The following is a 23,756-nucleotide window of genomic DNA, read 5'->3' as shown; positions in this document are numbered from 1 at the left end:
ATCAGCCAGGTGCTTACGGAACAGAAGGGCCAGGACACAGACCCCTCCGTGTTTGTTAGAGCCCCGCCTCTGGCCTCCCAGGATGTTGGTTGTCAGTTGCCTCCCGCTCTTGTGCCTAGATATGAAAGCAGGTTGGCCAGAGAGAGGAGCAAGATTGAGGGCCTGACGGGCAGGCGCACCCTTTGCCTGTTTGTATTCAGGAGTGGTGGCAAGGCCCTCAGGGAGCCCCTGTCAGGGCCGTGGGTGGAAGGAAGCACTCGTCCTGCACACTGCGCTCACAGCTGGTGGAGCCTCTTAGGATTTCATTTCTTCACATTACATGAAAGTCTATAGAAACTCTACCTTCTTGTCTGGAGGGTGTGAAAAAGGAACTGAGTTTTGCTGTAATTAAAGTATGGTGTTTCTCTGGTTGTCTTAATTTGATTTCTATACATAGCTTTCTAAGAAAAACAGAAAAGGTGTATTTGGAACCATTTTTCCTATAATTCCAGCTACTTTGGACTTAAGGAAGTCTGAGCTAGGCAGGGCAAGCTCTTACACCAAGGGCTGGTTCCTTCTCTTGTCTGGAGGCCATGCTGTGCGTGTATTAGGGTTCACATTCGCCTCAGCTCTCTGTCTGGGGAAGTCAGGCCCTCGCAGGCACTGTTGCCCTGCTGTATGCTAGTGGTGTACAGCAGGTTTTACACAAAAGATTCCATGGCTCAAACCTCCATTGTATTAGTGTCAACTGTTATTTTCCCGTCACTTTACCGCAGTACCTATCAGAGCAGTCAGAAGGGAGACATGCGTATCTGGCTCATAGCTTCCAAGGCTCCATCCCTTGTGGTAGAGAAGACACCATGAGGCCGCTCAGATCACGGTGGCACCAGGAGTGTATGTGGAGGCTTCATGTCACAGCAGACCAAGAAGAGAGATAGATGAGGGACTAGGATATGACTTCCAAAGGGCTGCCCCCCCCCCCCAGTGAGAGGCCTCATCCACCCCAAAAGGTCCCATAGACTCCCCAAAAGTACTTCATTTGGGAAGCGGTGTGCGCAGCCTGAGCTTGTGGGGACAGTTCGGACTCCTAGCAGCCGCAGGCCTGTTGAGTTCTTTTCTGTCTCCCTTCCTACCTTCCTGCAGTGACTGGGCTTGCCTTCCTTTTCAGAAGTCTCCCCTGGTGGACATCCCTGTGTTGCAGTTCTGCTACGCCTTCATCCAGAGGTAATGGCTTCTCCTCCCGCATGCCTGCGTTGCAAGGTGCTGCCGCCTCAGGGACTGTGAGGAGCAACTTGGCTTTAGCTCAGAGAGAGTCCTAAGTGTCCTCACTTTTCCCTGGGCATCGGCATGGCCTCAGTATCTGTACTTCTGTTTTTCTGAAGAGCTGAACTTACTTTGGTGTTTTTTGAGACAGGGTCTCTCTGTGTGTAGCCTTGGCTGTCCTGGACTCACTCTGTAGACCAGGCTGGCCTCGAATTCAGGAACTGCCTACCTCTGCCTCCCCGAGTGCTGGGATTAAAGGTGTATGCTACCACACCTTGAGTTGACATTTTAAACATCTATGTGCTACAGCAGGAGCTGTGCATGCCTTTAATCCCAGCACGCAGGGAGGCAGAGGCAGGTGGATCCTGAGTTCGAGGCCAGCCTGGACTACAGAGTGAGTCCAGAATAGCCAAGGCTAACAGAGAAACCCTGTCACAAAAAAAAAAAAAAAAAAAAAAACAAAGAACACCTATGTGCCACCCATTGAATACTTTAAGTCAGCAAGGCTTTGCGTGAGGACCAGTAAGCTTTACAAGGTTTGGGCTGATATGAAATTAACTTTTAAAGACCTGCAGCTAGGAAAGTGTAAGAGGCCCCTTGGAGAAACAGGAGAAATGGCTTTGAGTGCTGCGAAGGGCTTCCTGCGGCTTTTGCCAGGTGATGTCTGATTGGGTTTACTCAGCTGAATCTCAGTCTGGGTTGTAGCTGGTGTGCAGGGGATTCCCCAGTGTGCAGAGAGCACTGTGGCTACACCCCTGACACAGCCTGGGTAGGGCCATCTGTGTTGGGGTAAGTGAGAGATGGAGGCTCCCCTCAGTCAGCCATGACTCCTACCCCCAAAATCCCACGGCCTCCCCAAACAGCGCCTCCATCTGGAGACCATGTGTTTGTCCATCGGGACTGTGGGGGTGGGGCCCACAAGGGGGCGGGGCTCACCGTAAATAACCCTGACGACCCAGTGCAGTCCCCTCGGCTCATGCAGTTGATGCCTCAGCAACACCCACTCTTCACAGTCTGTGTCTACAGAAAGGTAAACTGAGAGCTGTAATCCCAGTGGCCAGTGGGTTGACTTTTAAGTTCAAACAAGCAGTCTTGACTCACGAGCATCTTTGCAGTCCTCTGGCCTAGTCACGTGCCCTGTGGGTAGACACTGTCGTGACGCCAGCTGACCTCAGTGGCAGCTTCAGGGCAGGTTTTCATCATCCCTCTGCTACAGGGGAGGAGCCACCAAGGTGGAACAAAAGGCAGTGAGGTAGGCGACAGAGTGTGGACCCCGGGCGCCCTCCCGACTGCATCTGCGCTTTGGCAAACTGTGCTGCAGTGATGTCAGCACTGCCCGAGAGGCCTGACGTGTGAGCTGGCCTGGCAGTGGTCACTGGCGGGCATCAGCTTCCTTCCTGCCTGCTGCATCTTAACCACCGGTGATGCATGGCCAACAAGGAAAAAGCTGGCCAGCTGGCTGAGGCTTTTATTTATAGACAGTGAAACCCAGAGCACCCCAAATGTCAGGGGCTGAGCTCCAGGTACCCTAATTGCAGATGCTTTCCCCAGTGCTAAAAGCGAGCTTGCACAGACTGTAATAGACTAAAGGAGGCAGGCCTCAGCCAGCCAGCTGTGCTGCTCGCCCGCAGCCCACCCATCCCGTCTGCTTCCCAGCATCTCAAACGCGCTTCCGTGTGTCAGACTTAGGTTATTGTTCCCCGTTTTTGCCTTTCAAACAGGCTCCCCACACCAGACCTGCAGGAGACCTTCCCGTCACTCCTGGCCGTCCTGAAGGAGTCTGTGCAGCTGAACCTGGCTCCCCCAGGGTATTTTCTGCTGCTCAGGTATGAAGTCTCCATATTCACACAGACAGTGTCTTCCGCAGAAACACCTTTTGTTGCCGTAACGTTGTGACCAGAAGCTGACTCTCTCAACAGCATGCTGAATGACTTCGTGACGAGAACACCCAACCTGGAAAACCGGAAGGACCAAAGGGACCTGCAGGTGTGTGTGTGTGTGAGAACGTTCCAGAAGGTTGGTAGTCCACAGCGCTGTGCTTACACCTTACTCAGAATTGCAGCTTGGCTTTGCCCATGTCCTGAGTCTCTGCCATCAGCGGACATGAAGCAGTTGGGCCAGGGTTTTCTTGTGTCAGACAGAGCCACCTGGTGGGGAGTCTGTAAGATGCCATCCCACTTGCCATCTGTGAGGCAGGAATCCTTTCCCTCCCGGGAAGCCTTCCTTAAAACCTTCTCTTTCTTTGCCCCGATATAAAAGCAATGCGTGTTCATAAAAATAAAAAAAAATCTAAAATACTAGAAACAGTAAGGCTTAGCCGCATGGCGGTTCATGCCCATAATCGTAGCACTTGAGGCCAGAATGCTAAAACTGGAGTGCTGAGGCGTTGGGTGGTGGTGCTGTCACTGTGAGTGCTGAGGCAGGGGAGTCACTGTGAGTTCTATTACACATGGTGAGTTCCATGGCTTCTTAGTGAGACTCCATCTCAAAAAAAAAAAGTCATGACACTTAGAACATCACTATTCCACAGTTGCTGGTATTGAGTCTGGCTGTTTTCTTTACCAGTTTAACCACAGATGCTCAGCATTCCTTAGCTGGAAAACCAGCTGTTACAGAGAGGTCACCAGAGATGACCACCCAGACACAGTTTATATAGTCAACTGAGCGTCTTTATTCCACCAGCTGCGGCGACACTCAGGTACTGGGGACCTCCAGCAAGCATTTAGACCAAGGGTCTTTGTAAAAGCAGAACAAGTTTGTGTCGACTCTGTGAGTTTCACATCATGCACATCAGTGCCCCTCACCTCCCCTCACCTCCCCAGCCCTCCGCCCTCGCAACCTCCCGACCCAACAGAAAATAAAACACAAAACAACCAAACAGCTGTAGCACGTCACAGTGTGTCACAGTCCACCCCTCTATCCACACATCTTTCCTCGCAAATGTTCGTTGCCGTGAGTCACTGTTCTGCTTCGAGGCCTCTGGCTTCTGCTGCTCTATCAGTGCTGGACCGTCACCGGGACGCGTCTTTTACGTCTTGTTGTTGTTGCCCTGTGTCATGGAGAGGACTGGCCCTTTTACATGGTCCAGCAGATCATAGACAGGTTAGATGTTATCTGCTCAGCCCTGCATCTGGGGCTAGGTAGGAGCTGAGTTTGTCCGCTATCTGTGCTTACACCAGCCCACACCAGCAGGGGGAGCTCTTCAGCACTTCCCTGGCCTAGGTTACCCAGTGCTGCAGCCAGCAAGGTGGAGAGCCAGCTCTCCCTCTCTCATGCCCTCGGGCCAGGCTCACCAGCATCCACGCCCCCAGAGCCAGCTGTACTGTGCTGCCCAGGCACAGTGACACGCTCCCCACCCCACCTGCATCCTGTTAGCTCACTTAGCAGCTGCAGGGGGAGATTTACACAAGCAAGCAGTTGAACAGAGGCTAAGATAAGTTAGCTGGGGCGTCTTGGCCTCTGGTCCTAGAACAGAGTTGGGTAATTTTCCACAGGATTCTCCATCAAGGAGATCAAATCCTTCTTAAACCTAAAATGGCCTGAGCAAAAGTAAAAGAGGGTGTTTTGTTGTTGTTGTTGTTGTTGTTGTTGTTGTTGTTGTTGTTTGTCATTCTTCTGCAGCTCTAGGGATGAAACTCAGGCCTTTGCACTTGGCAAGCACTAGAAAAGTGTCCTACCACCAAACCCCATCTCAGCCCTTTGTTTTCTGTTTTTCTATTTTGATTTTCTTAAGACAGAGTTTCTCTGTGTAGCCCTGGCTGTGCTGGACTCACTCTGTAGACCAGGATGGCCTTGAACTTACAGAGATCAACCTGCCTCTGCCACCGAAGTGCTGGGATTAAAGGTGTGCGCCACCATGGCCAGCTATTGTTATATTATTGTTATTGTTATGTTATTATTATTACTATTATCATCATCATCATCTTAGGTTAATGGGCAAAGCAGTGGGTTTCATCGTGGTGTCTTTGTACATCTGTGTCATTAGATTTCACTCCAGGTCATTTCCCTTCCTCTCCCGTCAGTCACTTTCTGCTCTCCTCCTGTGCGTCTCCCACCATCCTTGTGTCTCCCACCTCCCTGAAGAGTGTGTCTGCCCCACTCACAATCACATTCTGGTTTCATGACCTACACACACACACACACACACACACACACACACACACACACACACAGTGTGCATACACATTTATAGAAAATTCACAATATTTGTTTTCTGAGTGTTACAATATTTCGTATCAGGAGATGGCTCAGTGATTAAGAGCCCTGGCTGCTCGTGCAGAGAGCCCATATGGCAACTCACTACTGTCCGTGGTATCTCCAGTTCCATGTGATCTGGCACCCTCTTGTGGCCACCAGTGGTACTGCATACACTTGGCACACAGATACACTTGCAGACAAATCACAGTAAAATAAGAATGAGTTTCTATAAGCTCTTCACTGGCTTAAATAGGCAGCATGTTGTTCCAGGGGTTCCAGCAGGCAAGTAATAGAAGTTGCTTTTCTAGATGAAGGGGGACCGAGACATCAAACCGTGAGAAACCCGATTATCAGTTATTCTCTGTACAGGAGTAGAGGGACAAAACACATTAACAGCGAAACCCTGGAGCTTGTTGTCAAGCATGAGGTTACTCACTGCCAGAGCTTAAGCACGGAATGATTTCACACTCCCCGAGGATGTTTGTGGCTTCTTCCTGCTTTCCAAGAGGGCGTGGTAGCAGCCTGTCCTGCCCAGTGGTGAGTGAGCTGCCTCTGGAGCCCTCGCTGTAAGGCTGGGCTGTGAGGCCTACCACTGCCGGCACTAAAAGAAGACAGTGCCATATATACTTGAGTTCATTTATAGTTTTGACCAAAAATAAAGGGAGAGAAATTCTCCTGCCTCTGCCTTCCCCACACCTAGCTGCCAGGTTTAGAAAGGACAGGAAAAAGGCCAGGAGATAGCATATGCACACTTACATGTGACCCTCGCTCACTGTAGCCTGGACAGAGTTGTTTTCCTGACAGGGACAAGGGCTCTTTGCTGAGCTCTGGTCCTCCCAACACATTTCTCTAGGTAGCTACAAGTGCAAAGTCACGTTTGGAAAGTAGGTCCTGGTTACCTGGGCTGCGTTACAATTGCCCTGGTTTCTTGTGCACTCCTCAGTCCCAAGCGGTTTGGGACTCAGTGACATCTTAGTTGCATAGGTGCATGGAGTCCATCAGAGGCACCTGAGGTGTTTAAATTAAAAAGGATCTAAGCTGCTCACTCTAACAGGTCAAAGCACCTTTAAAGAGCAGAGCTGAGGGCAACAGGAGCCAAAGCTGGAAGCTAATGAGTGTCTCCCCTAGTGGCGTGATCAGTAACTCAATCACTGGTTGGTTGGGTTTTAGTAGGGTATTTCCGTCTTGACAGCTTTCCCCACCTCTGAAGACATCACTGATGTGATGAACCAGTCATTTTTGGTCTCTTCTGGTGATAGAGAGTGAAGAGAAGTGGCTTTTATGTTTCCCTGGAATCCACTTAAAGTGACAGCATTGTAGAACAAAAGTTACCCTCCTGCAGAATTGTGACAGGGCATAATTAACATTTAAAGTACCCTGTAACACAAGTAGCCAGTGCAAAACATAGCTCTCGCTGCAAAGGGAATTGGAGTTTATTCTGAGCTAAATATGAGTGGCCGTGCCCCGAAGCATGGGTTTGGGTAGCTGTGAATAATACATCCCAGCTCCAGAAGCAATTTTGATTGTCACAAAACATGACCGCCATAGAGCAAGGCCTGCTCAGTAGTCAGGGAGGCAGGTGACCGGCAAGCCAGCATCTCCGCTTTAGGCCAGAGGCTAGCCGATGAAGTGCTTGGCTTTTCGGCTGGTTTTTTCTGAGAGTTTAAAGGATGTTAAATCAGGCAGAGGTGCGGAGGTGACTGGCTGCTACTGACCCGAAGGAGCTGCATCTGCGCCTTCTAGTTCTCCTTGCCGCAGCGTCTAACGAGTGTGTGGCTGGTTCTGGGGATGAAGCTCAGCTGGCTCAGAATACACTATAGAGTGCTGTCGGGGACAGGAGAGTCGGATCAGTGACCAAGAACACGTGTCGTCCTTGCAGGGGACCCAAGTTTGGTTGTCAGGACCCACGTAGTAACGCTCAACCATTTGTAACTCCAGATCCAGGGAATTTAATTCCCTTTTCTGTCTCCATGAGTGAGAAATCAGGCGCTTCCACAGCTGCCTTCAAAGCGGCTCAACATCACCACTAAGTCACATCATCGCCAGTCGCCAAATCCCTTTAAAAGGTCCCCACCGTCCCTGATCACTCTCTCGCTCCCTCCTGTGTCCCCTCCCCCATGTCCCACTCTGAGATGGCCTTTCAATCCCCCTCCCCTGATAAATCTGTTTCATGGTGTGACCTTGGTGGCATACCTTGGCCCAGACCTGCTGAAGTATTCTTTCACTAAATCTGAACACTATGTGAATCAGGCACACATATGGTGCACACACATACATGTAGGCAAAACATTCATATACATAAAAAGTAAATTTTTAACATTTTAATAAATTCTCTGTTAAGAGTCCTTTTAGTCTGATGGTGGCACTTAGAAGGCAGAGGCAGGCAGAGAAACCTTGTCTTGGAAAACCAAAAACAACAACAAAGTCCTTTTATATAAGCCAGAGTGTTGGTACTAGTTTTTAATGCCACCACCACCAACAACAACAACAATGAAAACCCAATAAATAGCACTTAATTAAAATCCTCTAGAATTCAGTTTATTGTGTGACTGTTTCCTGAGGAAGTGAACACACATCCCAGATAGGAACCACCAATGACAGACCAAAGGAAGGATCCTCCAAAGTCCAACCTGGGGAAACAGTGCATTTTACTGGGGTGACTTACAGGAACATGGGCAAGGGTTCCTCACAGGAACAGAAGTGTCTCAAAGGCATCACCAAAGCCCACCCCAGCAGAGTGGCAGCTGGGAAAACTGAGAACCTGGTGCGCACTGCACAGGCTGCAGGCGGCTCAGGCGTTGCTGAGGGCCTCTTTCATGGCCTCGCAGCTTGCCTGGGCTCTGGCTCTTCCTGGCAGCATGGCTCTGGTTTTAATTTTGTTGGTTGCTTTACAATGTGAGGGGAGAGGGAATTGGAACCCAGGGCTGTGTGTATGCTGGGAAAGCACTCCTGGCCCAGGAGTGTATAATTTTTGCTTTAACAACTAAAACTTTTTTTTAAATTAGAGTAACCAAATCTGTAGGGCTCTGTCCCCAGCCAGTGCCAGCAGGTGTTCTCCTGCTTCTTTCAGTGTGACAGTGTGACTTCAGTGTGACTTCAGGCAGAAGCCTCGTGGATGTGTCTTTGAACAAGGGGTCCTGGAGGCTGGTGGTGCCATTCAGAAGATGGTGGAACCATTAGGGGTGGGAGCCTGTCCTGGAGAAGTGTGTCCCTGACAGAGCTTTAGGGCTCCATGACCAGGCCTGCGCGGTCTGCTTTCCTCTCTGCCTCCTGAGGTGAATGAAGTACGCTCATCTAACTCCACATGGCCGCCATGTAAGAACTGGTCCCTCAAACTGTTAGCCAGAGTTACCCCTGTTATAATAATGATTAAGATGCCACCGCACGCCGGGTGTGGTGACGCACACCTGTAACCTCAGCACTCAGGGAGGCAGAGGCAGGCCCGGTCTACAGAGTAAGTTCAGCACGGCCAGGGCTACACAGACACAGAGAAACCCTGGGGTGGAGTGGGGGTGAAATGCCACCACAACAGTTCTGGTAGAAAGGTTTATTATGGGGAAGATATTTGGTCACAGCAATGAGAAAAGAGACTACTAGAAGCCCCACACAGCTAAGTTCAGCCACTGGTCCCCCTACACGAGCCAAAAGGGCCAACGAAGGGCCCCAGCGGCCCCAGGTTGACCTCAGAGCCCGGGCAGGCACCTCAGGGTTAAGTAGAGCAGTAATGGAGGCCCAGGCAGGAGATGCTCATGGCAGTCCTGGTTAGGGTGTGGTCGGCCTGTGGTGTCAGCACTGGTTCTGTGGGAGGGATTGCTGTCTTCAGTGGGGGCCACTGTCTGGTTCTGATGAGATTACTGCCATTATGGTTTGGAATCCATTGCTTAGGGGTAGGTTGAGGCCCATGTCAGCTCATCAACTGGCATCTTGAGGAAGAATGAGTAGGCTCGTGCAGAGCCGCAGAGGGGCAAGATGGGAGAGACACAGTGACTGCCTGACACCTCAGATGAGATCATTGCAAGATGACGTTATGGCATGTCAGTGTCGGTTATTTGAAGCACCTCTCAGCCACCATGAGGGCTTGGGGGGAGAGGGAGAGGGAGAGAGAGAGAGAGAGAGAGAGAGAGAGAATGAGAGAGAGAAGAGAAAGAGGGCGAGGAGCCAAAATATCTGGACTATATATTGAAGGGAAGCCCCTGCCCCTGGGCTGGAAAGTTCAGGGTAGAGGGTGAGGTATGTCAGCCACACCCTGCAGCAGGTAGGGACCAAGGGATGCTGGGAGAACGTGGGAGGCTAGCTCTACTTTGGTGTGATCTGAAACCCAACAGTGACCTTGTCAGAGCAAATTGAAGGAGGTAATGAAGTGGCTGCGGATCTGCAGCATCGCAGTGGCCACCATCACTGGGTGTTCATCAGCCCTGTGGAGTCCATTAAGTAGGCGCGGCTGCTTCTGGGAACTTCAGTTGACACTAAGGTTAAGTTCTCAGATGTTCGCACAGCTGCCCTCCGTTGGTGACACGTGCAGTAGTGGTATCTACTGGGGCTTTCTGTGAGTCTAGCTACTGACCTAAAATCTTCCTTCTTTTTTGAGGGGGAGCTCGCCGGCTCCTTTAAGGGCTTCTAGGGGAGTCCTGTCTGTGGCTACGTGACTCTAACTGAGAATGGCAGATGCTTGTGGAGACAACATGACTCCAGCCTGGGTCTTTTAGCCATTGGGGCTCTCTCAGTACCAGCCTGGCCCTGCTCGCTGTGTGGCTGAGGCTGACCTTGGACTTCTGATCCTCCACCCATCAGTCCTCCATGATGTGCTCTGCCAACTGAGCTACACCTCCAGTGTCTGTGTGTGTGTGTCTGTGTATGTGTGTGTCTGTGTGTGTGTGTCTGTGTATGTGTGTGTCTGTGTCTATGTGTGTGTGTGTGTGTGATTTTTCTCTTTTTGTTGTTGTTTTTGAGTTGTTGTGGGTTTTTTAAAAAGTTTTTTTATTTATTTAATGTATGAGTGCTCTATCTGCATGTGCCAGAAGAGGGCATCAGAAAGACAGGGTTTCTCTGTGTAGCTCTGGCTGTCCTGGACTTGCTTTGTAAACCAGGCTGGCCTGGAACTCACAGAGATCCGCCTGCCTCTGCTTCCCAAGTGCTGGATTAAAGGCATGCACCACCACTGCCTGGCTGTGTTTCTCCTCTTTGTTTCTCTTTTTTGGAGGGGTGTGTGTGTGTGTGTGTGTGTGTGTGTGTGTGTGTGTGTGTGTGTGTGTGTTTGACCGTGTGCATACATGCAAAGGCCAGAGGAGGCTATTGGCGTCTTCTTCTGACACTCTTGCCTTACTCCCTTAAGGCAGGGCCACTCGTGGACCTGGAGCAGGACTGGCCTCCAGCGAGGCTCAGCGATGCTTCTGTCTGAACCTGCCAACACTGGGCTCACAGGCCCCTGTGTGGGCACTGGAGCTTTGAACTCAGACCCTCATGTTTGCCCAGTGCTCTTGCCCATGGCCCTGGCCAGCCTCCTGTCTGGTGACACTTCTAGTTGTAAATAGCTTCACCCAAAAGAGCCAGCTTATTTATTTATTTGTGTTTCTTCTTATTACTATTAAAAGATGTATTTCTCATGCAAATAGAAGACTACAGCAGTTTATTTTAAAGACATGCTTGTTTAAGGTAGAGTCTCACTGTGCCCCTGACTGAATATTCTCTCTGCCTCCCAAGTGTTGGGGTTTCAAACATGCTCTGCTGCACACAGCTCGCTTTACAAAGACCTTAATTGGCTTTACTGTGGTTGTAGAATAGGGCAGCACTTCATCCCATAAAATAGAGTGTGTGTCCTAGTGAGCTGAGCTGAGGACTCTGGTTCTGCAGACAAAGAGAGGCTGAGGAAAACAAAGCTGAAGGGTAGAAACCACCGCAGAGGCTCTCCTCCTCAGGAGTGGAAGGGAGGCAGGACAGCAGCGTGCAGTTGGTTCCTGTGGCCTTGCTTCCGCGTGTGGACGATGGCAGAGGGAGCATTGGCACCACGCCAGTAAGTGGAGCTGGGCACGAGTGCTCGGCTGGGCGGGTAGCGCTAACCCAGCAGCTTAGCACACAAGGCGGCGTCCTGCAGTTTTCACTTCACACCGCCACACAGCATGGCCCAGGGGAACCAGGAGATCGGTCTTCTTCATCCGTCCTGCTGACTTCCGAGCTCTGTGCTGTGTGTCTGTCAGCTGGTCGTGAACACGGCAGTCATTAGCCCCATATGCTAAGTGCAGACTTGAAGTGTGGCTGGTCAGAATCACGCGTACCATAGGTGTGCAGTACACACAGGTGTGCACAGTCTGGCAAGGAAAAAGCTGCAGAGTCGTAATAGTGATTATGGCGTTCGTACTTGCTGCTTTTAGGTAGAGAACCTATTATTAAAATCTGCCATCCCAGCTGCCCTTCGCCTCGCGGCATGGCTCACTGGGAGTCTAAAGGCCAGCACTGGCTCACGCGGTAGCCTGTGGCCTGTTTATGTCCAACCCTCCTGTGCGCCTCAACTTCCCTTCTCCTCAACTAAGTCCTGTTTGCTTCTGTTGGCTTTCCAGGAAATCACTCAAAAAATCCTGGAAGCTGTAGGGACCATTGCTGGCTCCTCCTTGGAGCAAACCAGCTGGCTCAGCAGAAACCTAGAGGTGAAAGCCCAGCCTCAGGTCGCCCTGGACGAATCTGACGCCGAAGATGATGTGCACGGTATGTGGGGAGAGCAGGGTTGGGAAGAAACGCCTCGGCCAGCAGTCTGAGTTTGGGGTTTTGGGTTTGGTTTTGGTTCTAGTTTTTTGAGGTAGGGTTTCTCTGTGTAGCCTTGGCTGTCCTAGACTCACTTTGTAGAATAGGCTGGCCTCGAACTCACAGTGATCCACCTGCCTCTGCCTCCCAGAATGCTAGGATTACATATAGGCACTAGGCTCTGAGTTTTGTTTTGTTTTGTTTTGTTTGAGACAGGGTTTCTCTGTGTAGCTCTGGCTGTACTGGACTCGCTTTGTAGATCAGGCTGGCCTCGAACTCACAGTGATCCACTTGCCTCTATATCCCAAGTGCTGGGATTAAAGGCGTGCACCACCACACCGGGCTGAGTTTTGTTTTTAAGTAGTTTTCTATTGACTCTCGTCAACCTATGCAGATCTGTGTCTTTGAGACCTGGGATCTGAAGACCTGAAAGAACAGGACGGACTACAGTCTAAAGCTGTGGTCCGCATGACGTCAGTTTCCTTGTGCTTTTCTACATGAGTGTGACAAAGAAAGCAATGATTCAAGGAAGCTTGCTTGAGTTCAGAAAAACAAGTACATAATGTCAGTAAAAGCACATACTAACTGCTGACAGAGCAGCCCTCTCTTGGGACAGAGCAGCTTAAACACAGTTGTCTGGCGAGTACCATAGATTAGATCTGGGAAAACACAAAACCAAGGCACAAGGCCAGATCCAACTCAGGCCGCACTGACCCGACTGGGTTCTATAGCTTTGATCTGACGTCTGTCAAGAACAAACATGTCTTATAAACTGAAGGTAAATGTTCGTCAGGAGGCACGAAGTCACATCTGAGAACAGCGCAGGGGACAGAATACGGCTGAGGTAAAGGCCTTTTCCCCGGAGCTTTGCTCACAGGCCGCTAAGGCATTGTCCACCATGCTGTGGGGAAGGAAAGATGCTAATGACCCTGATTATGATCGCCTCACACTTTAGACATCAGAACATCGGGTGTACTCTCCAGTATGCACCGTTTTTATCTGCCGGTTATCCTGGAAAGAGCTTCAGGAGGCATGGAAAATGAAAACCCACATCTGAGCATACCGCCTTTAGCTTGTCAGCCCGACCCGGAACCCATGTGCTTGTCGGCTGCGACTGCACCTGCTCGTGCCTGTTTTATATGTTTTTTTTAATCGAAAATAATTTTTTCAGATAATACATTCTGAACATGGTTTCCTCTCCTCCTCGTGGTCCTCCTGCGGCCCCACAAGCCCTCAAACCCTCACTTCTGCCCAGCCCAGGCTGTAGGCACCTTTACCCTCCAATCAAGGATAATTTGGGAGGCAAGGTTCATACAACGTCATTTTGGATACGTGAGAATTTGCTCGTGGGACAGTAAGGATCTTGGGGGAACAAGCAATTAACAGTTGAATACATAGTGTCTCCAGATCAGCCCCACCACCGCCTGTTCTGCAGTTACTGTTTTACACACCCTACTGGGTTGTCACTCGTGTGTGTGTGTGTGTGTGTGTGTGTGTGTGTGTGTGTGTGTGTGTGTGTGTGTTCGGAGCTGAGCACGTGGGACTGGATAACCTAGCGGATGGCTCATCCCTGGAAAAGGCCGGTTTCTCCCTCTCCTGGCAGCTGTGGGTTACTTGTAGCTTCATCCAGAGGTGGGGCCTGGAGACGTTCCCTCTGTGTGACTGACATGTCCAGGGGGCGGGGTTGCGCAGGGTTTGGGGGCAGCCATGGTTGAGGTTTTGTGCGCACAGCTCCCCAGGCATGTCTGCAGCAGGTGTTCTGGTCCTCTGCTCCTTACAGTCTGTCCACCTGCTCGTCCACCGCGTCCCCCCAGCCTTAGGCGAAGGAGCCTTCGTCACGGATGTGGCAGCTGGGGCTGTGCATCCCACCCACACTCACTGCCTGTGTTTTGACCGGTTTTGACCTTCTGTAGTAGCCTCTGTTAAGGAGACATCACAGGGAGGTAGAAATAGCATAAATATGGTCCTTGCACAGAATTCTCAAAAAAATGTGTCACCTTAATCTACTATTACAGGTCGACAAGTGGTTGGATAAGGGAGGAAAGGTGTCAGGCAAAGACGATTTTATTCAGTAGGAAGGATATGTTCAAGAGAGCTGTGTACAGCAAGATGACTATTAAGGACAATGTATAAAAGGGCAGGGAGGTCTCCTGTGCTGTGTGGATTGGACACATCAATGATGAGCTCTGAGTCACCAGTGGTGCATCCGTGTCACGTGACAGAAGAAATAAGAGCACTCCCCTTTGGAGTCCCTTAAGCGAGAGGGAGTCCGGGTCTGAATTCTCTGTGCCATGCTTTTGTGTTTCTGTCTTCTGTGCTACACATCTGGGTGTGTGCCTGCCGGAAGGCCATGTGTGTGTCTGGGTGTGTGCCTGCCGGAAGGCCGTGTGTGTGTCTGGGTGTGTGCCTGCCTGAAGGCTGTGTGTGTGTCTGCGTGTGTGCCTGCCTGAAGGCCGTGTGTGACTCAGTCCCTGTGTCTGTCTGACTTAGTGTGACTGTGTGTCACACAGCAACGGACTTGCCTCTGTATTTATTCAACAGCTAGGAAGCATTGCGTGGGACAGGAACGGGATACTTCAGAGAACTCCTTAGCCAGGTCTGCAAGGGATGAGGTCGCTGGCTCCAGTCAGCCCTAACTGACCCAGATACCACATCCCTGCTGCTCAGCCAATAGCCGTCAGTGCACAGCCATTGTAGACACTTGCTCTCAGCTTATGTCTTCACTGCCAGCTGAGCCAAAACACTGTTGGAAGATGGACTCGGGGCTTAGAGACCAGAACCCTAGCTAGTCCCCCAAAGGGCTTGGAGGCAGTGAGCTGGTGCTGGGGTACTTGATCCAAACACTTACGTCCTTTGTCCTAGTTAGAGACAGCTGGGAAGAGGAACCCCAGTTGAGTCTGTAGGACATTTTCTTTTTTTGTTGTTGTTGTTGTTGGGTTTTGTTTGTTTGTTTGTTTGTTTGGGGGGTTGTTTTTTGAGACAGGGTTTCTCTGTATAGCCCTAGCTATCCTGGAACTTGCTCTGTAGTCAGGCTGGCCTCCAACTCACAAAGATCCACCTGCCTCTGTCTCCAGAGTGCTGAGATTAGAGTGGCGCTCCACCACGCCCCAGCTGATGTGATTGATGTATGAGGGCTGGTGCCATCCTGGGATAATGATCTTAAATTGTGTAAGAAAACAGGCTGAGCAAGCCACAGGGAGCAAGCCAGTCAGCATCCTGCTCCAGAGTCTCCGCTTGGTGCCTTGCATCCAGGTGTCTGCCCTGACTTCCCTTCATGGCTGATGACCGCTGTAAGGGGCAGTGAACTTTCTCCTCCCCAGGTTGCTTTTGGTCATGATCTTTAGTTCTCACAGCAATGAATAGAAACCCACTTTGCCCATCCTTCGAGGTTGGAGTTAGACACTAAAGTAGGTGTTGACGGTACTGCCTGTAGTCAGAGCGAAAGCGCCTTGGGGAGGGAAGTGGTAACTCCCCTCAGAGCTAAGCAAACCCCTCTTTCTGTCAGCAGATGCTGCTGTGGCCTCCTCAGCAATGGTGTCGGCTTCTGCCCCATCCATCTACAGCGTGCAAGCGCTCTCTCTCTTGGCAGAGGTAAACACGCACCTGACCTGTGGTCCCTTGTGGAAAAGCTTACTGACCTGAGTCATTTTAAAGGCACGTATTCGTGTTGGATGCCAAGTAGGCCCCACCCTTCTGACCTTGTATTAGTCAGCCTCCTGTTGCTGCAACCAAATACTGAGAAACTCATTCTAAAGGAAGGAAAAGTCTGCTTGGCTCATGTTGTTAGAAGGTTCTTCCCAGCCTGGTTGGCTGCGTTGCTCTGGGCTGTGGTGAGGCCCAGCCTCGTGGGGAGCATGTGGAGGCGACAGCTCTCACTTGACGGTGGTCAGGAGGCAAGGACACACTGTGTGGGAGCTTCCTCCCCCAGTGAGGCCTCTTTGAGAAGTGCCCTAGTCTCCAACACACAGGCCTGGGGACCCTCTAGATCAAGTTAGAACAGGCAGCAGGTTGCAGCCTGGAAACTTTGATAGCCATTTCAGAAGTCTCTTGTTTCCTTCGTTTAGGGGGTGATGGTGCTGGGGGTATTTGTTTGGTTGGTTTTGGTTTTGGTTTTTGGTTTTGGAGACAGGGCTTCTTTATGTAGCCCTGGCTATCCTGTGTAGACCAGGCTGTCTTTGAACTCACAGCGATCCCCTGCCTCTGTCTCCCAAGTGCTGGGATTAAAGGCGTGCGCCACCGCCACTTGGCATCTCTTGGGGTTTTTTCTGTTTGTTTGTTTGTTTTCCTGTGCATTGGTATCTCACCTGCATGGATGTCTGTGTGAGGGTGTCAGATCCCCTGGAACTGGAGCTACAGACAGTTGTGAGCTGCCATGTGGGTGCTGGGAATTGAACCTGGGTCCTCTGGAAGTGCTCTTAACCGCTGAGCCGCCCTTCAGCTCTGTCTCTTGTTTTCTGCCTCGTTTCTTTTAGGTTCTGGCTTCTCTCCTGGACATGGTTTATCGAAGTGACGAGAAGGAGAAGGCAGTGCCATTGATCTCCCGTTTGCTGTACTACGTGTTTCCTTACCTGCGCAATCACAGGTGACGTCAGCATCCCACCCACGTACAGAAACATGTCCTCTGAGAAGCGAACCGGGTGCTTCTCTTTGACCCTGACCCTTCTCTTCCCTTAGTGCATACAACGCTCCGAGCTTCCGAGCCGGCGCCCAGCTGCTGAGCTCCCTGAGCGGCTATGCCTATACCAAGCGGGCGTGGAAGAAGGAAGTGCTCGACCTGTTCTTAGACCCCGCGTTCTTTCAGATGGATACTTCTTGTGTTCAGTAAGAAAGCCTGTTTCCAGAAGCATGTGCTCTCTAACCCCAGGCCTCCCGAGGCAGAGGCAGGCAGATCCCTGAGTTCCAGGCCAGGCAGCCAAGGCTACACAGAAAGTGTGTCTTGAAAAACAAAACCAGCAAACATAAAACCATGTGCTCTGAGTCTTCAGTGCCTGGGTTTGCATAGCCCTCGGTGCTGAAGTGAAGGTGGAGCGATGGTGTCACCTCAGCTCTTTGGATGTCCTCCTCCTGGGCGCTCACATTGGTGCCGACAGGACATTATGTCCCTCTGGACACTGAAGCTCTAACTAGACCAGGAGAGCCTGTCCTGGCGAAAGACAAGATGGAAGGGGCAGGAACCTGTTTGTCTTACCTATAAAACGCTCAACCAGTGTAGAGATTAGAGCCCACAGAGGCTCGGACAGTATCTCGGCCTGGCTTCCTGGCTCAGGAACTCTGTGATGGGGGCGGGGGGTGTGCAGGACGTGGACACCGCAAGGGGACAGGACATCATCGATAACACTGAGCAAGGTGTTCCTGTGCCTTTTGCTCAATGCCTCCTCCAGCCCAGGTTTCCTGGTGTGTGTGTGTGTGTGTGTGTGTGTGTGTGTGTGTGTGTGTGTGTGTGTGTGTGTGTGTTATGCGCACACCTGTGTGCACAGGTGGAAGCTACAGCTTCATTTCAGGTATCTTTCTAAGTCACTCTCCACCTTATTTTTTAGACAGGGTCTCTCACTGAAACCTGGCTGTGCAGCAGGCTGGAGGAATCCCCCTGCCTCTACCTTGCCAGCACTGGGTCATGGGCAGGCACCACCATACACTGAGATTCAAACTCAGGTCCAAACTCAGCCACCTTCCTAGTCCTTACACAGGCCTCTTTATTTATTTTTAATATTTATTTATTTTATGTATATGATGCTGTATGCGTAGACCTGCCTCACAGAAGAGGGCATCAGATCACAGTACGGATGGCTGTGAGCCAACATGTGGTTGCTGGGAATTGAACTCAGGACCTCTGGAAGAGCAGTCAGTGCTCTTAACCGATGAGTCACCTCTCCATCCCCAAACAGGCCTCTTTAACCTCCCCTGCCCTTTTCCCCCCATTTTTCAAGACAGGGTTTTTCTGTGTAACAGCTCTGGCTGTTCCAGAACTTACTCTGTAGACCAGGCTGGCCTGGAACTCACAGAGCTCCACCTGTCTCTGCCTCCCAAGTGCTGGGATGAAAGGAGTATGTCACCACAGCCCGGCCTAACACACCCGCATGGTCCCCCGTCTCCACAGTGCTGGGGTACCAGGCCCCCGTGATCCCCCGTCTCCACAGTGCTGGGGTGCCAGGCCCCCGTGGTCCCCCATCTCCATCTCCACAGTGCTGGGGTGCCAGGCCCCCATGGTCCCCCGTCTCCACAGTGCTGGGGTGCCAGGCCCCCGTGGTTCCCTGTCTCCATCTCCACAGTGCTGGGGTGCCAGGCCCCCGTGGTCCCCCGTCTCCACAGTGCTGGGGTGCCAGGCCCCCGTGGTCCCCCATCTCCACAGTGCTGGGGTGCCAGGCCCCCGTGGTCCCCCGTCTCCACAGTGCTGGGGTGCCAGGCCCCCGTGGTCCCCCGTCTCCACAGTGCTGGGGTGCCAGGCCCCTGTGGTCCCCCGTCTCCACAGTGCTGGGGTGCCAGGCCCCCGTGGTCCCCCGTCTCCACAGTGCTGGGGTGCCAGGCCCCCGTGGTCCCCCGTCTCCACAGTGCTGGGGTGCCAGGCCCCCGTGGTCCCCCATCTCCACAGTGCTGCGGATGCAGGTGTGAACATCCAGGCCTGGCTGCTGCACACGTGCTAGGGTTTGTGCCCAGGTCCTCATGTTTGCACAGCACGCGCCCTCCCACTGAGCCGTCTCTCCAGCCCACACAGCAGCTTTAGTAGCTCTTACAGGGACATGTTATTTTCTTGATGCTTTTAATCAAATTATCATCAATTGCATGTTTAATTAATTTTGCTTTTCTTCATATCCAGCTGGAAGTCCATTATTGACCATCTTCTGACTCATGAGAAAACAATGTTTAAGGATTTAATGAGTAAGTTTCAAGTTAATCATCACACTTGTGGTGCCCTCATAATCAGCTTTTACCACATCAAACTTTCTTTTGAAATGGGTCTCTCTATTTAACCCTGGCTGTTCTGGAACTTGGTATAGAACTCAGAGAGACCTGTGTGGCTCTGCCTTCCCAGTGCTGGGATTAAAGGTGTGCACCACCGTGCCCTGCACGTCAAACTAATAAGATGCTGAGTGGAGAGCTGGGGTGTGTGGATTTCCCGAGGACTACCTTAGTCCCCCAGCCCAGTCTGTTGGCCTCAGCTGCCCTATGTTTCACAGCTGTGAGTAAAGACACTGCTGAACACCTTTGGCCACAGCTTGACAGCTTTTGTTCAAGGTCTTAAGTCTACCTTAGTTTATTAAGCATACCTCTAGTTTTTGTTTTGTTTTTGTTTAGTGTTTCGAGACAGAGTTTCTCTGTGTGGCGTAGGCTATCCTGGACTAACTTTGTAGACCAGGCTGGCCTCGAACTCACAGAGATCTTCCTGCCTCTGCCTTCTAAGTGCTGGGATTATACGTGTGTGCCACCACGCTTGGCTCATACATCTAGTTTTTCAGGCAGGATCTCACTCTGTAACTCTGGCTGCCTTCACACTCTCAATCTTGCTGCCTTGGCCTCCAAATGCCAACATTACAGGTCAACACTGCCCAGCTTAGAAGGCAGTTTTCACACCCCTGGTCTTTCCCAACTCCCTGACATTGTGTGTCATTAATGAAATGAGTGGAAATTTTTTTGGTTTTTTGGGGGGGGCAAATTGGGTTTGGTGGTTTTGTCATTTGGGTTTTGTCATTTTGTTTCCTTGAGAAAGGGTCTTGCTCTATGGCCCAGACTTCTTGGAACTCATTATGTAGCCCAAACTGGCTTCAAACTCTCGGCAATCCTGGTGTCATAGCCTCTCGGGGATAAGATTATAGGCCTGAGCCGCCCTTCCTGGCTGAGGTGGCTATGGTTGCTGTTGTCAGAGAAGGCTCTGGCTCCTCCATGGGAGGAGAGAGCATCATAGACTGAGTCCCATCACTCCCCCGACTCGCGGTCCCCACACAAGTGACCGAGTGTGTTCACTCTCCAGACATGCAGAGCAGTTCCCTCAAGTTCTTCTCCGGCACGGAGCAGAAGGCCATGCTGCTGCGGCGTCAGGCCTTTGCCGTCTTCAGCGGCGAGCCCGACCAGTACCACCTCTACCTTCCCCTGATACAAGGTAAGAGCTGGCCGCAGGCTGCCCCGCCCTGCCCGCTGGCGCCAGGAGCTGCTGTGCTGGGTGTTTTATGAACAAAAATGTCTTGGCTCACAGTTCCGCGGACTGGAAAGTCCAGGGCTGACAGTCCTGCATGTGACGAGGGACTTTTTGCCACATCTGTCCTGAGAATGAGCATAAAAGAGACCAAACTTGTCCCTCCTACTGGTACCAAACCCCCTCATGGGGGCCTAATTACCTCTAAGTGGGAGGTGTGTGCTGTGCCCCAGTCCTGCCAGTCTGAGCACTCCTCCTCTTCCCATGGGGCTGCAAGTGCTGTGCAGAAGCTGTGCTTTGCTTAGGTCAGAAACCTTCTTACTATAGTGTGTCGTGATGGCAGGGTTAGATATGTGAGTCTGTATATATACATGTCTGTACTATTCAGTAGACAAAACCTTAATTATATTGCCCCAAAAATGTAAATAAAAGTGCACAGCAGCCTCTCTCTAGCAGGGGTGAGCATTTCGAGCACACAGCTCTAAGGAGTCATTCCACTGAGAGGGGATGAGAGCCAGGTGGTGTGATAACATGAGCCTCATCTACATATCACACACATATCCACACATGGGTACCACACATGTAGTGTGACGGTTATAGTGTGGCAGCTAGAGGGGGGCGGCTGCCACCTAAAAGAAGCATCTGCTCTTCTACGAGACCTGAACTTGGCTCCCAGCACCTGTGTCAGACACCCAACATCTGCCTGTAACTCCAACTTTGGACTTATCCAGCGCCTTCTTCTGGCCTCTTGGGCACCTGCACTCATGTGCACATACAGACATATACAACGTTAAATTTTTTGGTTTTCAAGACAGGTTTCCATGTAGCCCTGGCTGTCTTGGACTCACTTTGTAGACCAGACTGGCCTCGAACTCACAAAGATCTGCTTGCCTCTGCCTCCCGAGTGCTGGGATTTCAGGCGTGTGCCACCTCACTCAGCTCACAGAGTTAAAATGAATAAAAACAAATCTTTATTTTTAGAGGAGGGAGAAATGAGAGATGGGGTGCTGTGAGAGGGATGTTGAGGGAGCAGGCAGAGGGGGACCCTCTTAGAATGATCTCCAGGGCAAATCCAACAACAAAGGAAAGGTTGGCTTTAGAAGGAGTATTTTTTTGGGAGGGTGCTGGTGGGAAATTTCATATTGCGTGATTTAACATAGTGTATATGACAAGGAGTGGGGAGGAGCCACATTCTAATCAAGGTTATAAAACAGAGGCTGCTGATAAGCAGCACACGGGCAGTGCCTTGACCCTGAGTGCCTGCTGTCCTAACAGGGCAGGCCTGGGCTCTACCGCTAGAGTCCTTCCCTCCTGGTTGAAAGCAGCGTCAGGCAGCCCTGAAGGAGACTGTGGTGCACAGAGGCCGAGCTCGGGTGCTCCCACTGTGAAAGGTGTGCAGTGCTCCGGTCATCGGCTGCATGACAGTGAGATGAGACTCGTGGCATGGGGACTGCTGTGAGACTGTGATGAGTCATCACTGTCAGGAGGACAGGTGGAGGAGGCAGGCACGGCGGCACGCTGGAAAGGCTGAGACAGGCTCTCAGTGGTGAAGGCTAGCCTGGGCTACATAGCAAGACCTTGTTGTGTGTTTATGGCACAAACACGTTCTCGTTACCTACCCCCCATCTCCCAGGAGTCTCATATAGTCCAGGCTGGCCTCCAGCTCTCTGTGGATGACAGGTGTGTACTAACCATGCCTATTTTATATGGTATAAAGGAAAAAACCAAGGGCTCCATGCATGCTAGGCAAGCACTGGACTGACCAAGCCACATCCTCTGCCTTCCCCTCCTTTTTATATTTTTTAAAGGCAGGGGGTAGCTTGGTGTGGTAGTGTACATCCCAGCACTCTGGGAGGCAGAGGCAGAGGGATCTCTCTGAGTTCAAGGCCAGCTTGGTCTACAAAGGGAATCCAGGGCGGCCAAGGCTACACACAGAGAGACTGTCTCAAAAAAAAAAAGAATGAATGAATGAATGAATAGGAGGAAGGAAGAGGAAGGAGGAGGAGGAAGCAGCAGCAACCAGGCACAGTAGCGCCTTTAATCCCAGCACTTGGGAGGCAGAGACAGGTGGATCTCTGTGAGTTCAAGGCCAGCCTGGTCTACAGAGTAAGTCCTGGACAGCCAAGGTTACAGAAAGAAACCCTGTCTCAAAAAACAAACAAACAAACAAACAAATAAAAGAGACAGAGACAGACAAACAGACAGACAGACGGAGTAGAGGTCACTCTATAGCCTGGCTAGCCTGGAACTCACTCTGTAGATCAGACTGGCCTGCATCTACCTGGGATGACAGGGGTATGTGGCATGTGCAGCCAGGACTCATCTGAATGCTGGATTGTCGTCAAATGTCACAGTTACGGTTTTATGTGTGACTTCTCTAAAATCTTCTTTCCCTAGAGCGCCTGACAGACAATCTCAGAGTTGGACAGACAGCCATGGTTGCTGGCAGATGTTTTCTTTTTTTCAGAGTTCTGCTGCTGAGAATCTCTCCCCAGCACCTGACCTCACTGTGGCCGATCATGGTGTCTGAACTGGTGAGTGCAGCCGCCTCAGGGTGAGGCAGGGTTGGCATGTTGACAAATGCTATTGCCTTTTCTTTCTTCCTCCCCTTCTTCCTTCCTATTTATTTATTTATATTATTTTGGGTGGTTTTGGTTCTTGGTTTTTCAAGGCAAGGGTTGCTCTATGTAGCCCTGGCTGTCCTGTAACTAACTCTGTAGACCAGGCTGGCCTCTAACTACAGAGATCCATCAGCCTCTGCCCTCCTGAACACTGAGATTAAAGGTATGTGCCACCACTGCCCTGAAAAAATGTTTTGTTTGTTTGTTTGTTTGTTTGTTTGTTTGAGACAGGTTTCTCTGTGTGCCCTTGGCTGTCCTGGACTTGATTTGTAGGCCAAGCTACCCTTGAATTCATAGCGATCCACCTTCAGTAAATCCCTTACCTGAGTGCCATTCCATCCACTTCCTCCTCCCATCCTCTCCACCTCCCCCACCTCCCATCCTCCCATCCTCTTCCTCCTCATCTCCCATCCTCCCATCTCTCCATCCTCTCCATCCTCCACCATCCTCCCTCCCTCCCATCCTCTCCATCCTCCCATACCCATCCCCCTCCTCCCTCCCATCCTCCCATCCTCTCCTCCATCCTCCCATCCTCTCCATCCTCCCATCCTCCATCTCTCCCTCCTCCCCTCCCTCTCCCATCCTCCCTCCTCCCATCCTCTCCATCTCCATCCTCTCCATCCTCCCCACCTCCCCATCCTCCCATCCTCCCATCCTCTCCATCCTCTCTCTCCCATCCTCTCCATCCTCCCATCTTCCTCTCCCATCCTCTCCATCCTCCATCCTCTCCTCCATCCTCCCCCTCCCATCCTCCCATCCTCCTCCCATCCTCTCCATCCTCCCATCCTCCCCCATCCTCCATCCTCCCATCCTCTCCATCCTCCCATCCTCCC

The 23,756-nt window shown here is 51.3% G+C and overlaps 1 protein-coding gene across 6 annotated transcripts in view; it reads left to right on the top strand.

The window, feature by feature from the left end:
- The window catches only part of DOP1B (DOP1 leucine zipper like protein B), a 96,917-nt gene that overhangs the window by 67,676 nt on the left and 5,485 nt on the right, over positions 1-23,756 (top strand). For 3 of the 6 annotated variants that reach the window (XM_084801825.1, XM_084801823.1, XM_084801824.1), the window contains exons 24-33: positions 1,148-1,203; positions 2,964-3,068; positions 3,162-3,228; positions 11,994-12,138; positions 15,683-15,765; positions 16,647-16,756; positions 16,849-16,995; positions 18,989-19,050; positions 20,141-20,269; positions 22,700-22,836. In XM_084801825.1, coding sequence (XP_084657951.1) covers positions 1,148-1,203; positions 2,964-3,068; positions 3,162-3,228; positions 11,994-12,138; positions 15,683-15,765; positions 16,647-16,756; positions 16,849-16,995; positions 18,989-19,050; positions 20,141-20,269; positions 22,700-22,836 — 1,041 coding nt within the window. Of the gene's footprint in view, positions 1-1,147; positions 1,204-2,963; positions 3,069-3,161; positions 3,229-11,993; positions 12,139-12,952; positions 13,661-13,954; positions 15,658-15,682; positions 15,829-16,646; positions 16,757-16,848; positions 16,996-18,988; positions 19,051-20,140; positions 20,270-22,699; positions 22,837-23,756 lie in introns of those variants that run through there. The other 3 variants (XM_084801826.1, XM_084801828.1, XM_084801827.1) reach the window with 3 other exon arrangements.

Source organism: Acomys minous (assembly GCF_964271855.1).
Source record: "Acomys minous genome assembly, chromosome: 11".
Classification (NCBI taxonomy): Eukaryota; Metazoa; Chordata; class Mammalia; order Rodentia; family Muridae; genus Acomys; species Acomys minous.
Note: the sequence above shows the minus strand (reverse complement) of the source record. Positions and strands in the feature narration are given on the sequence as shown.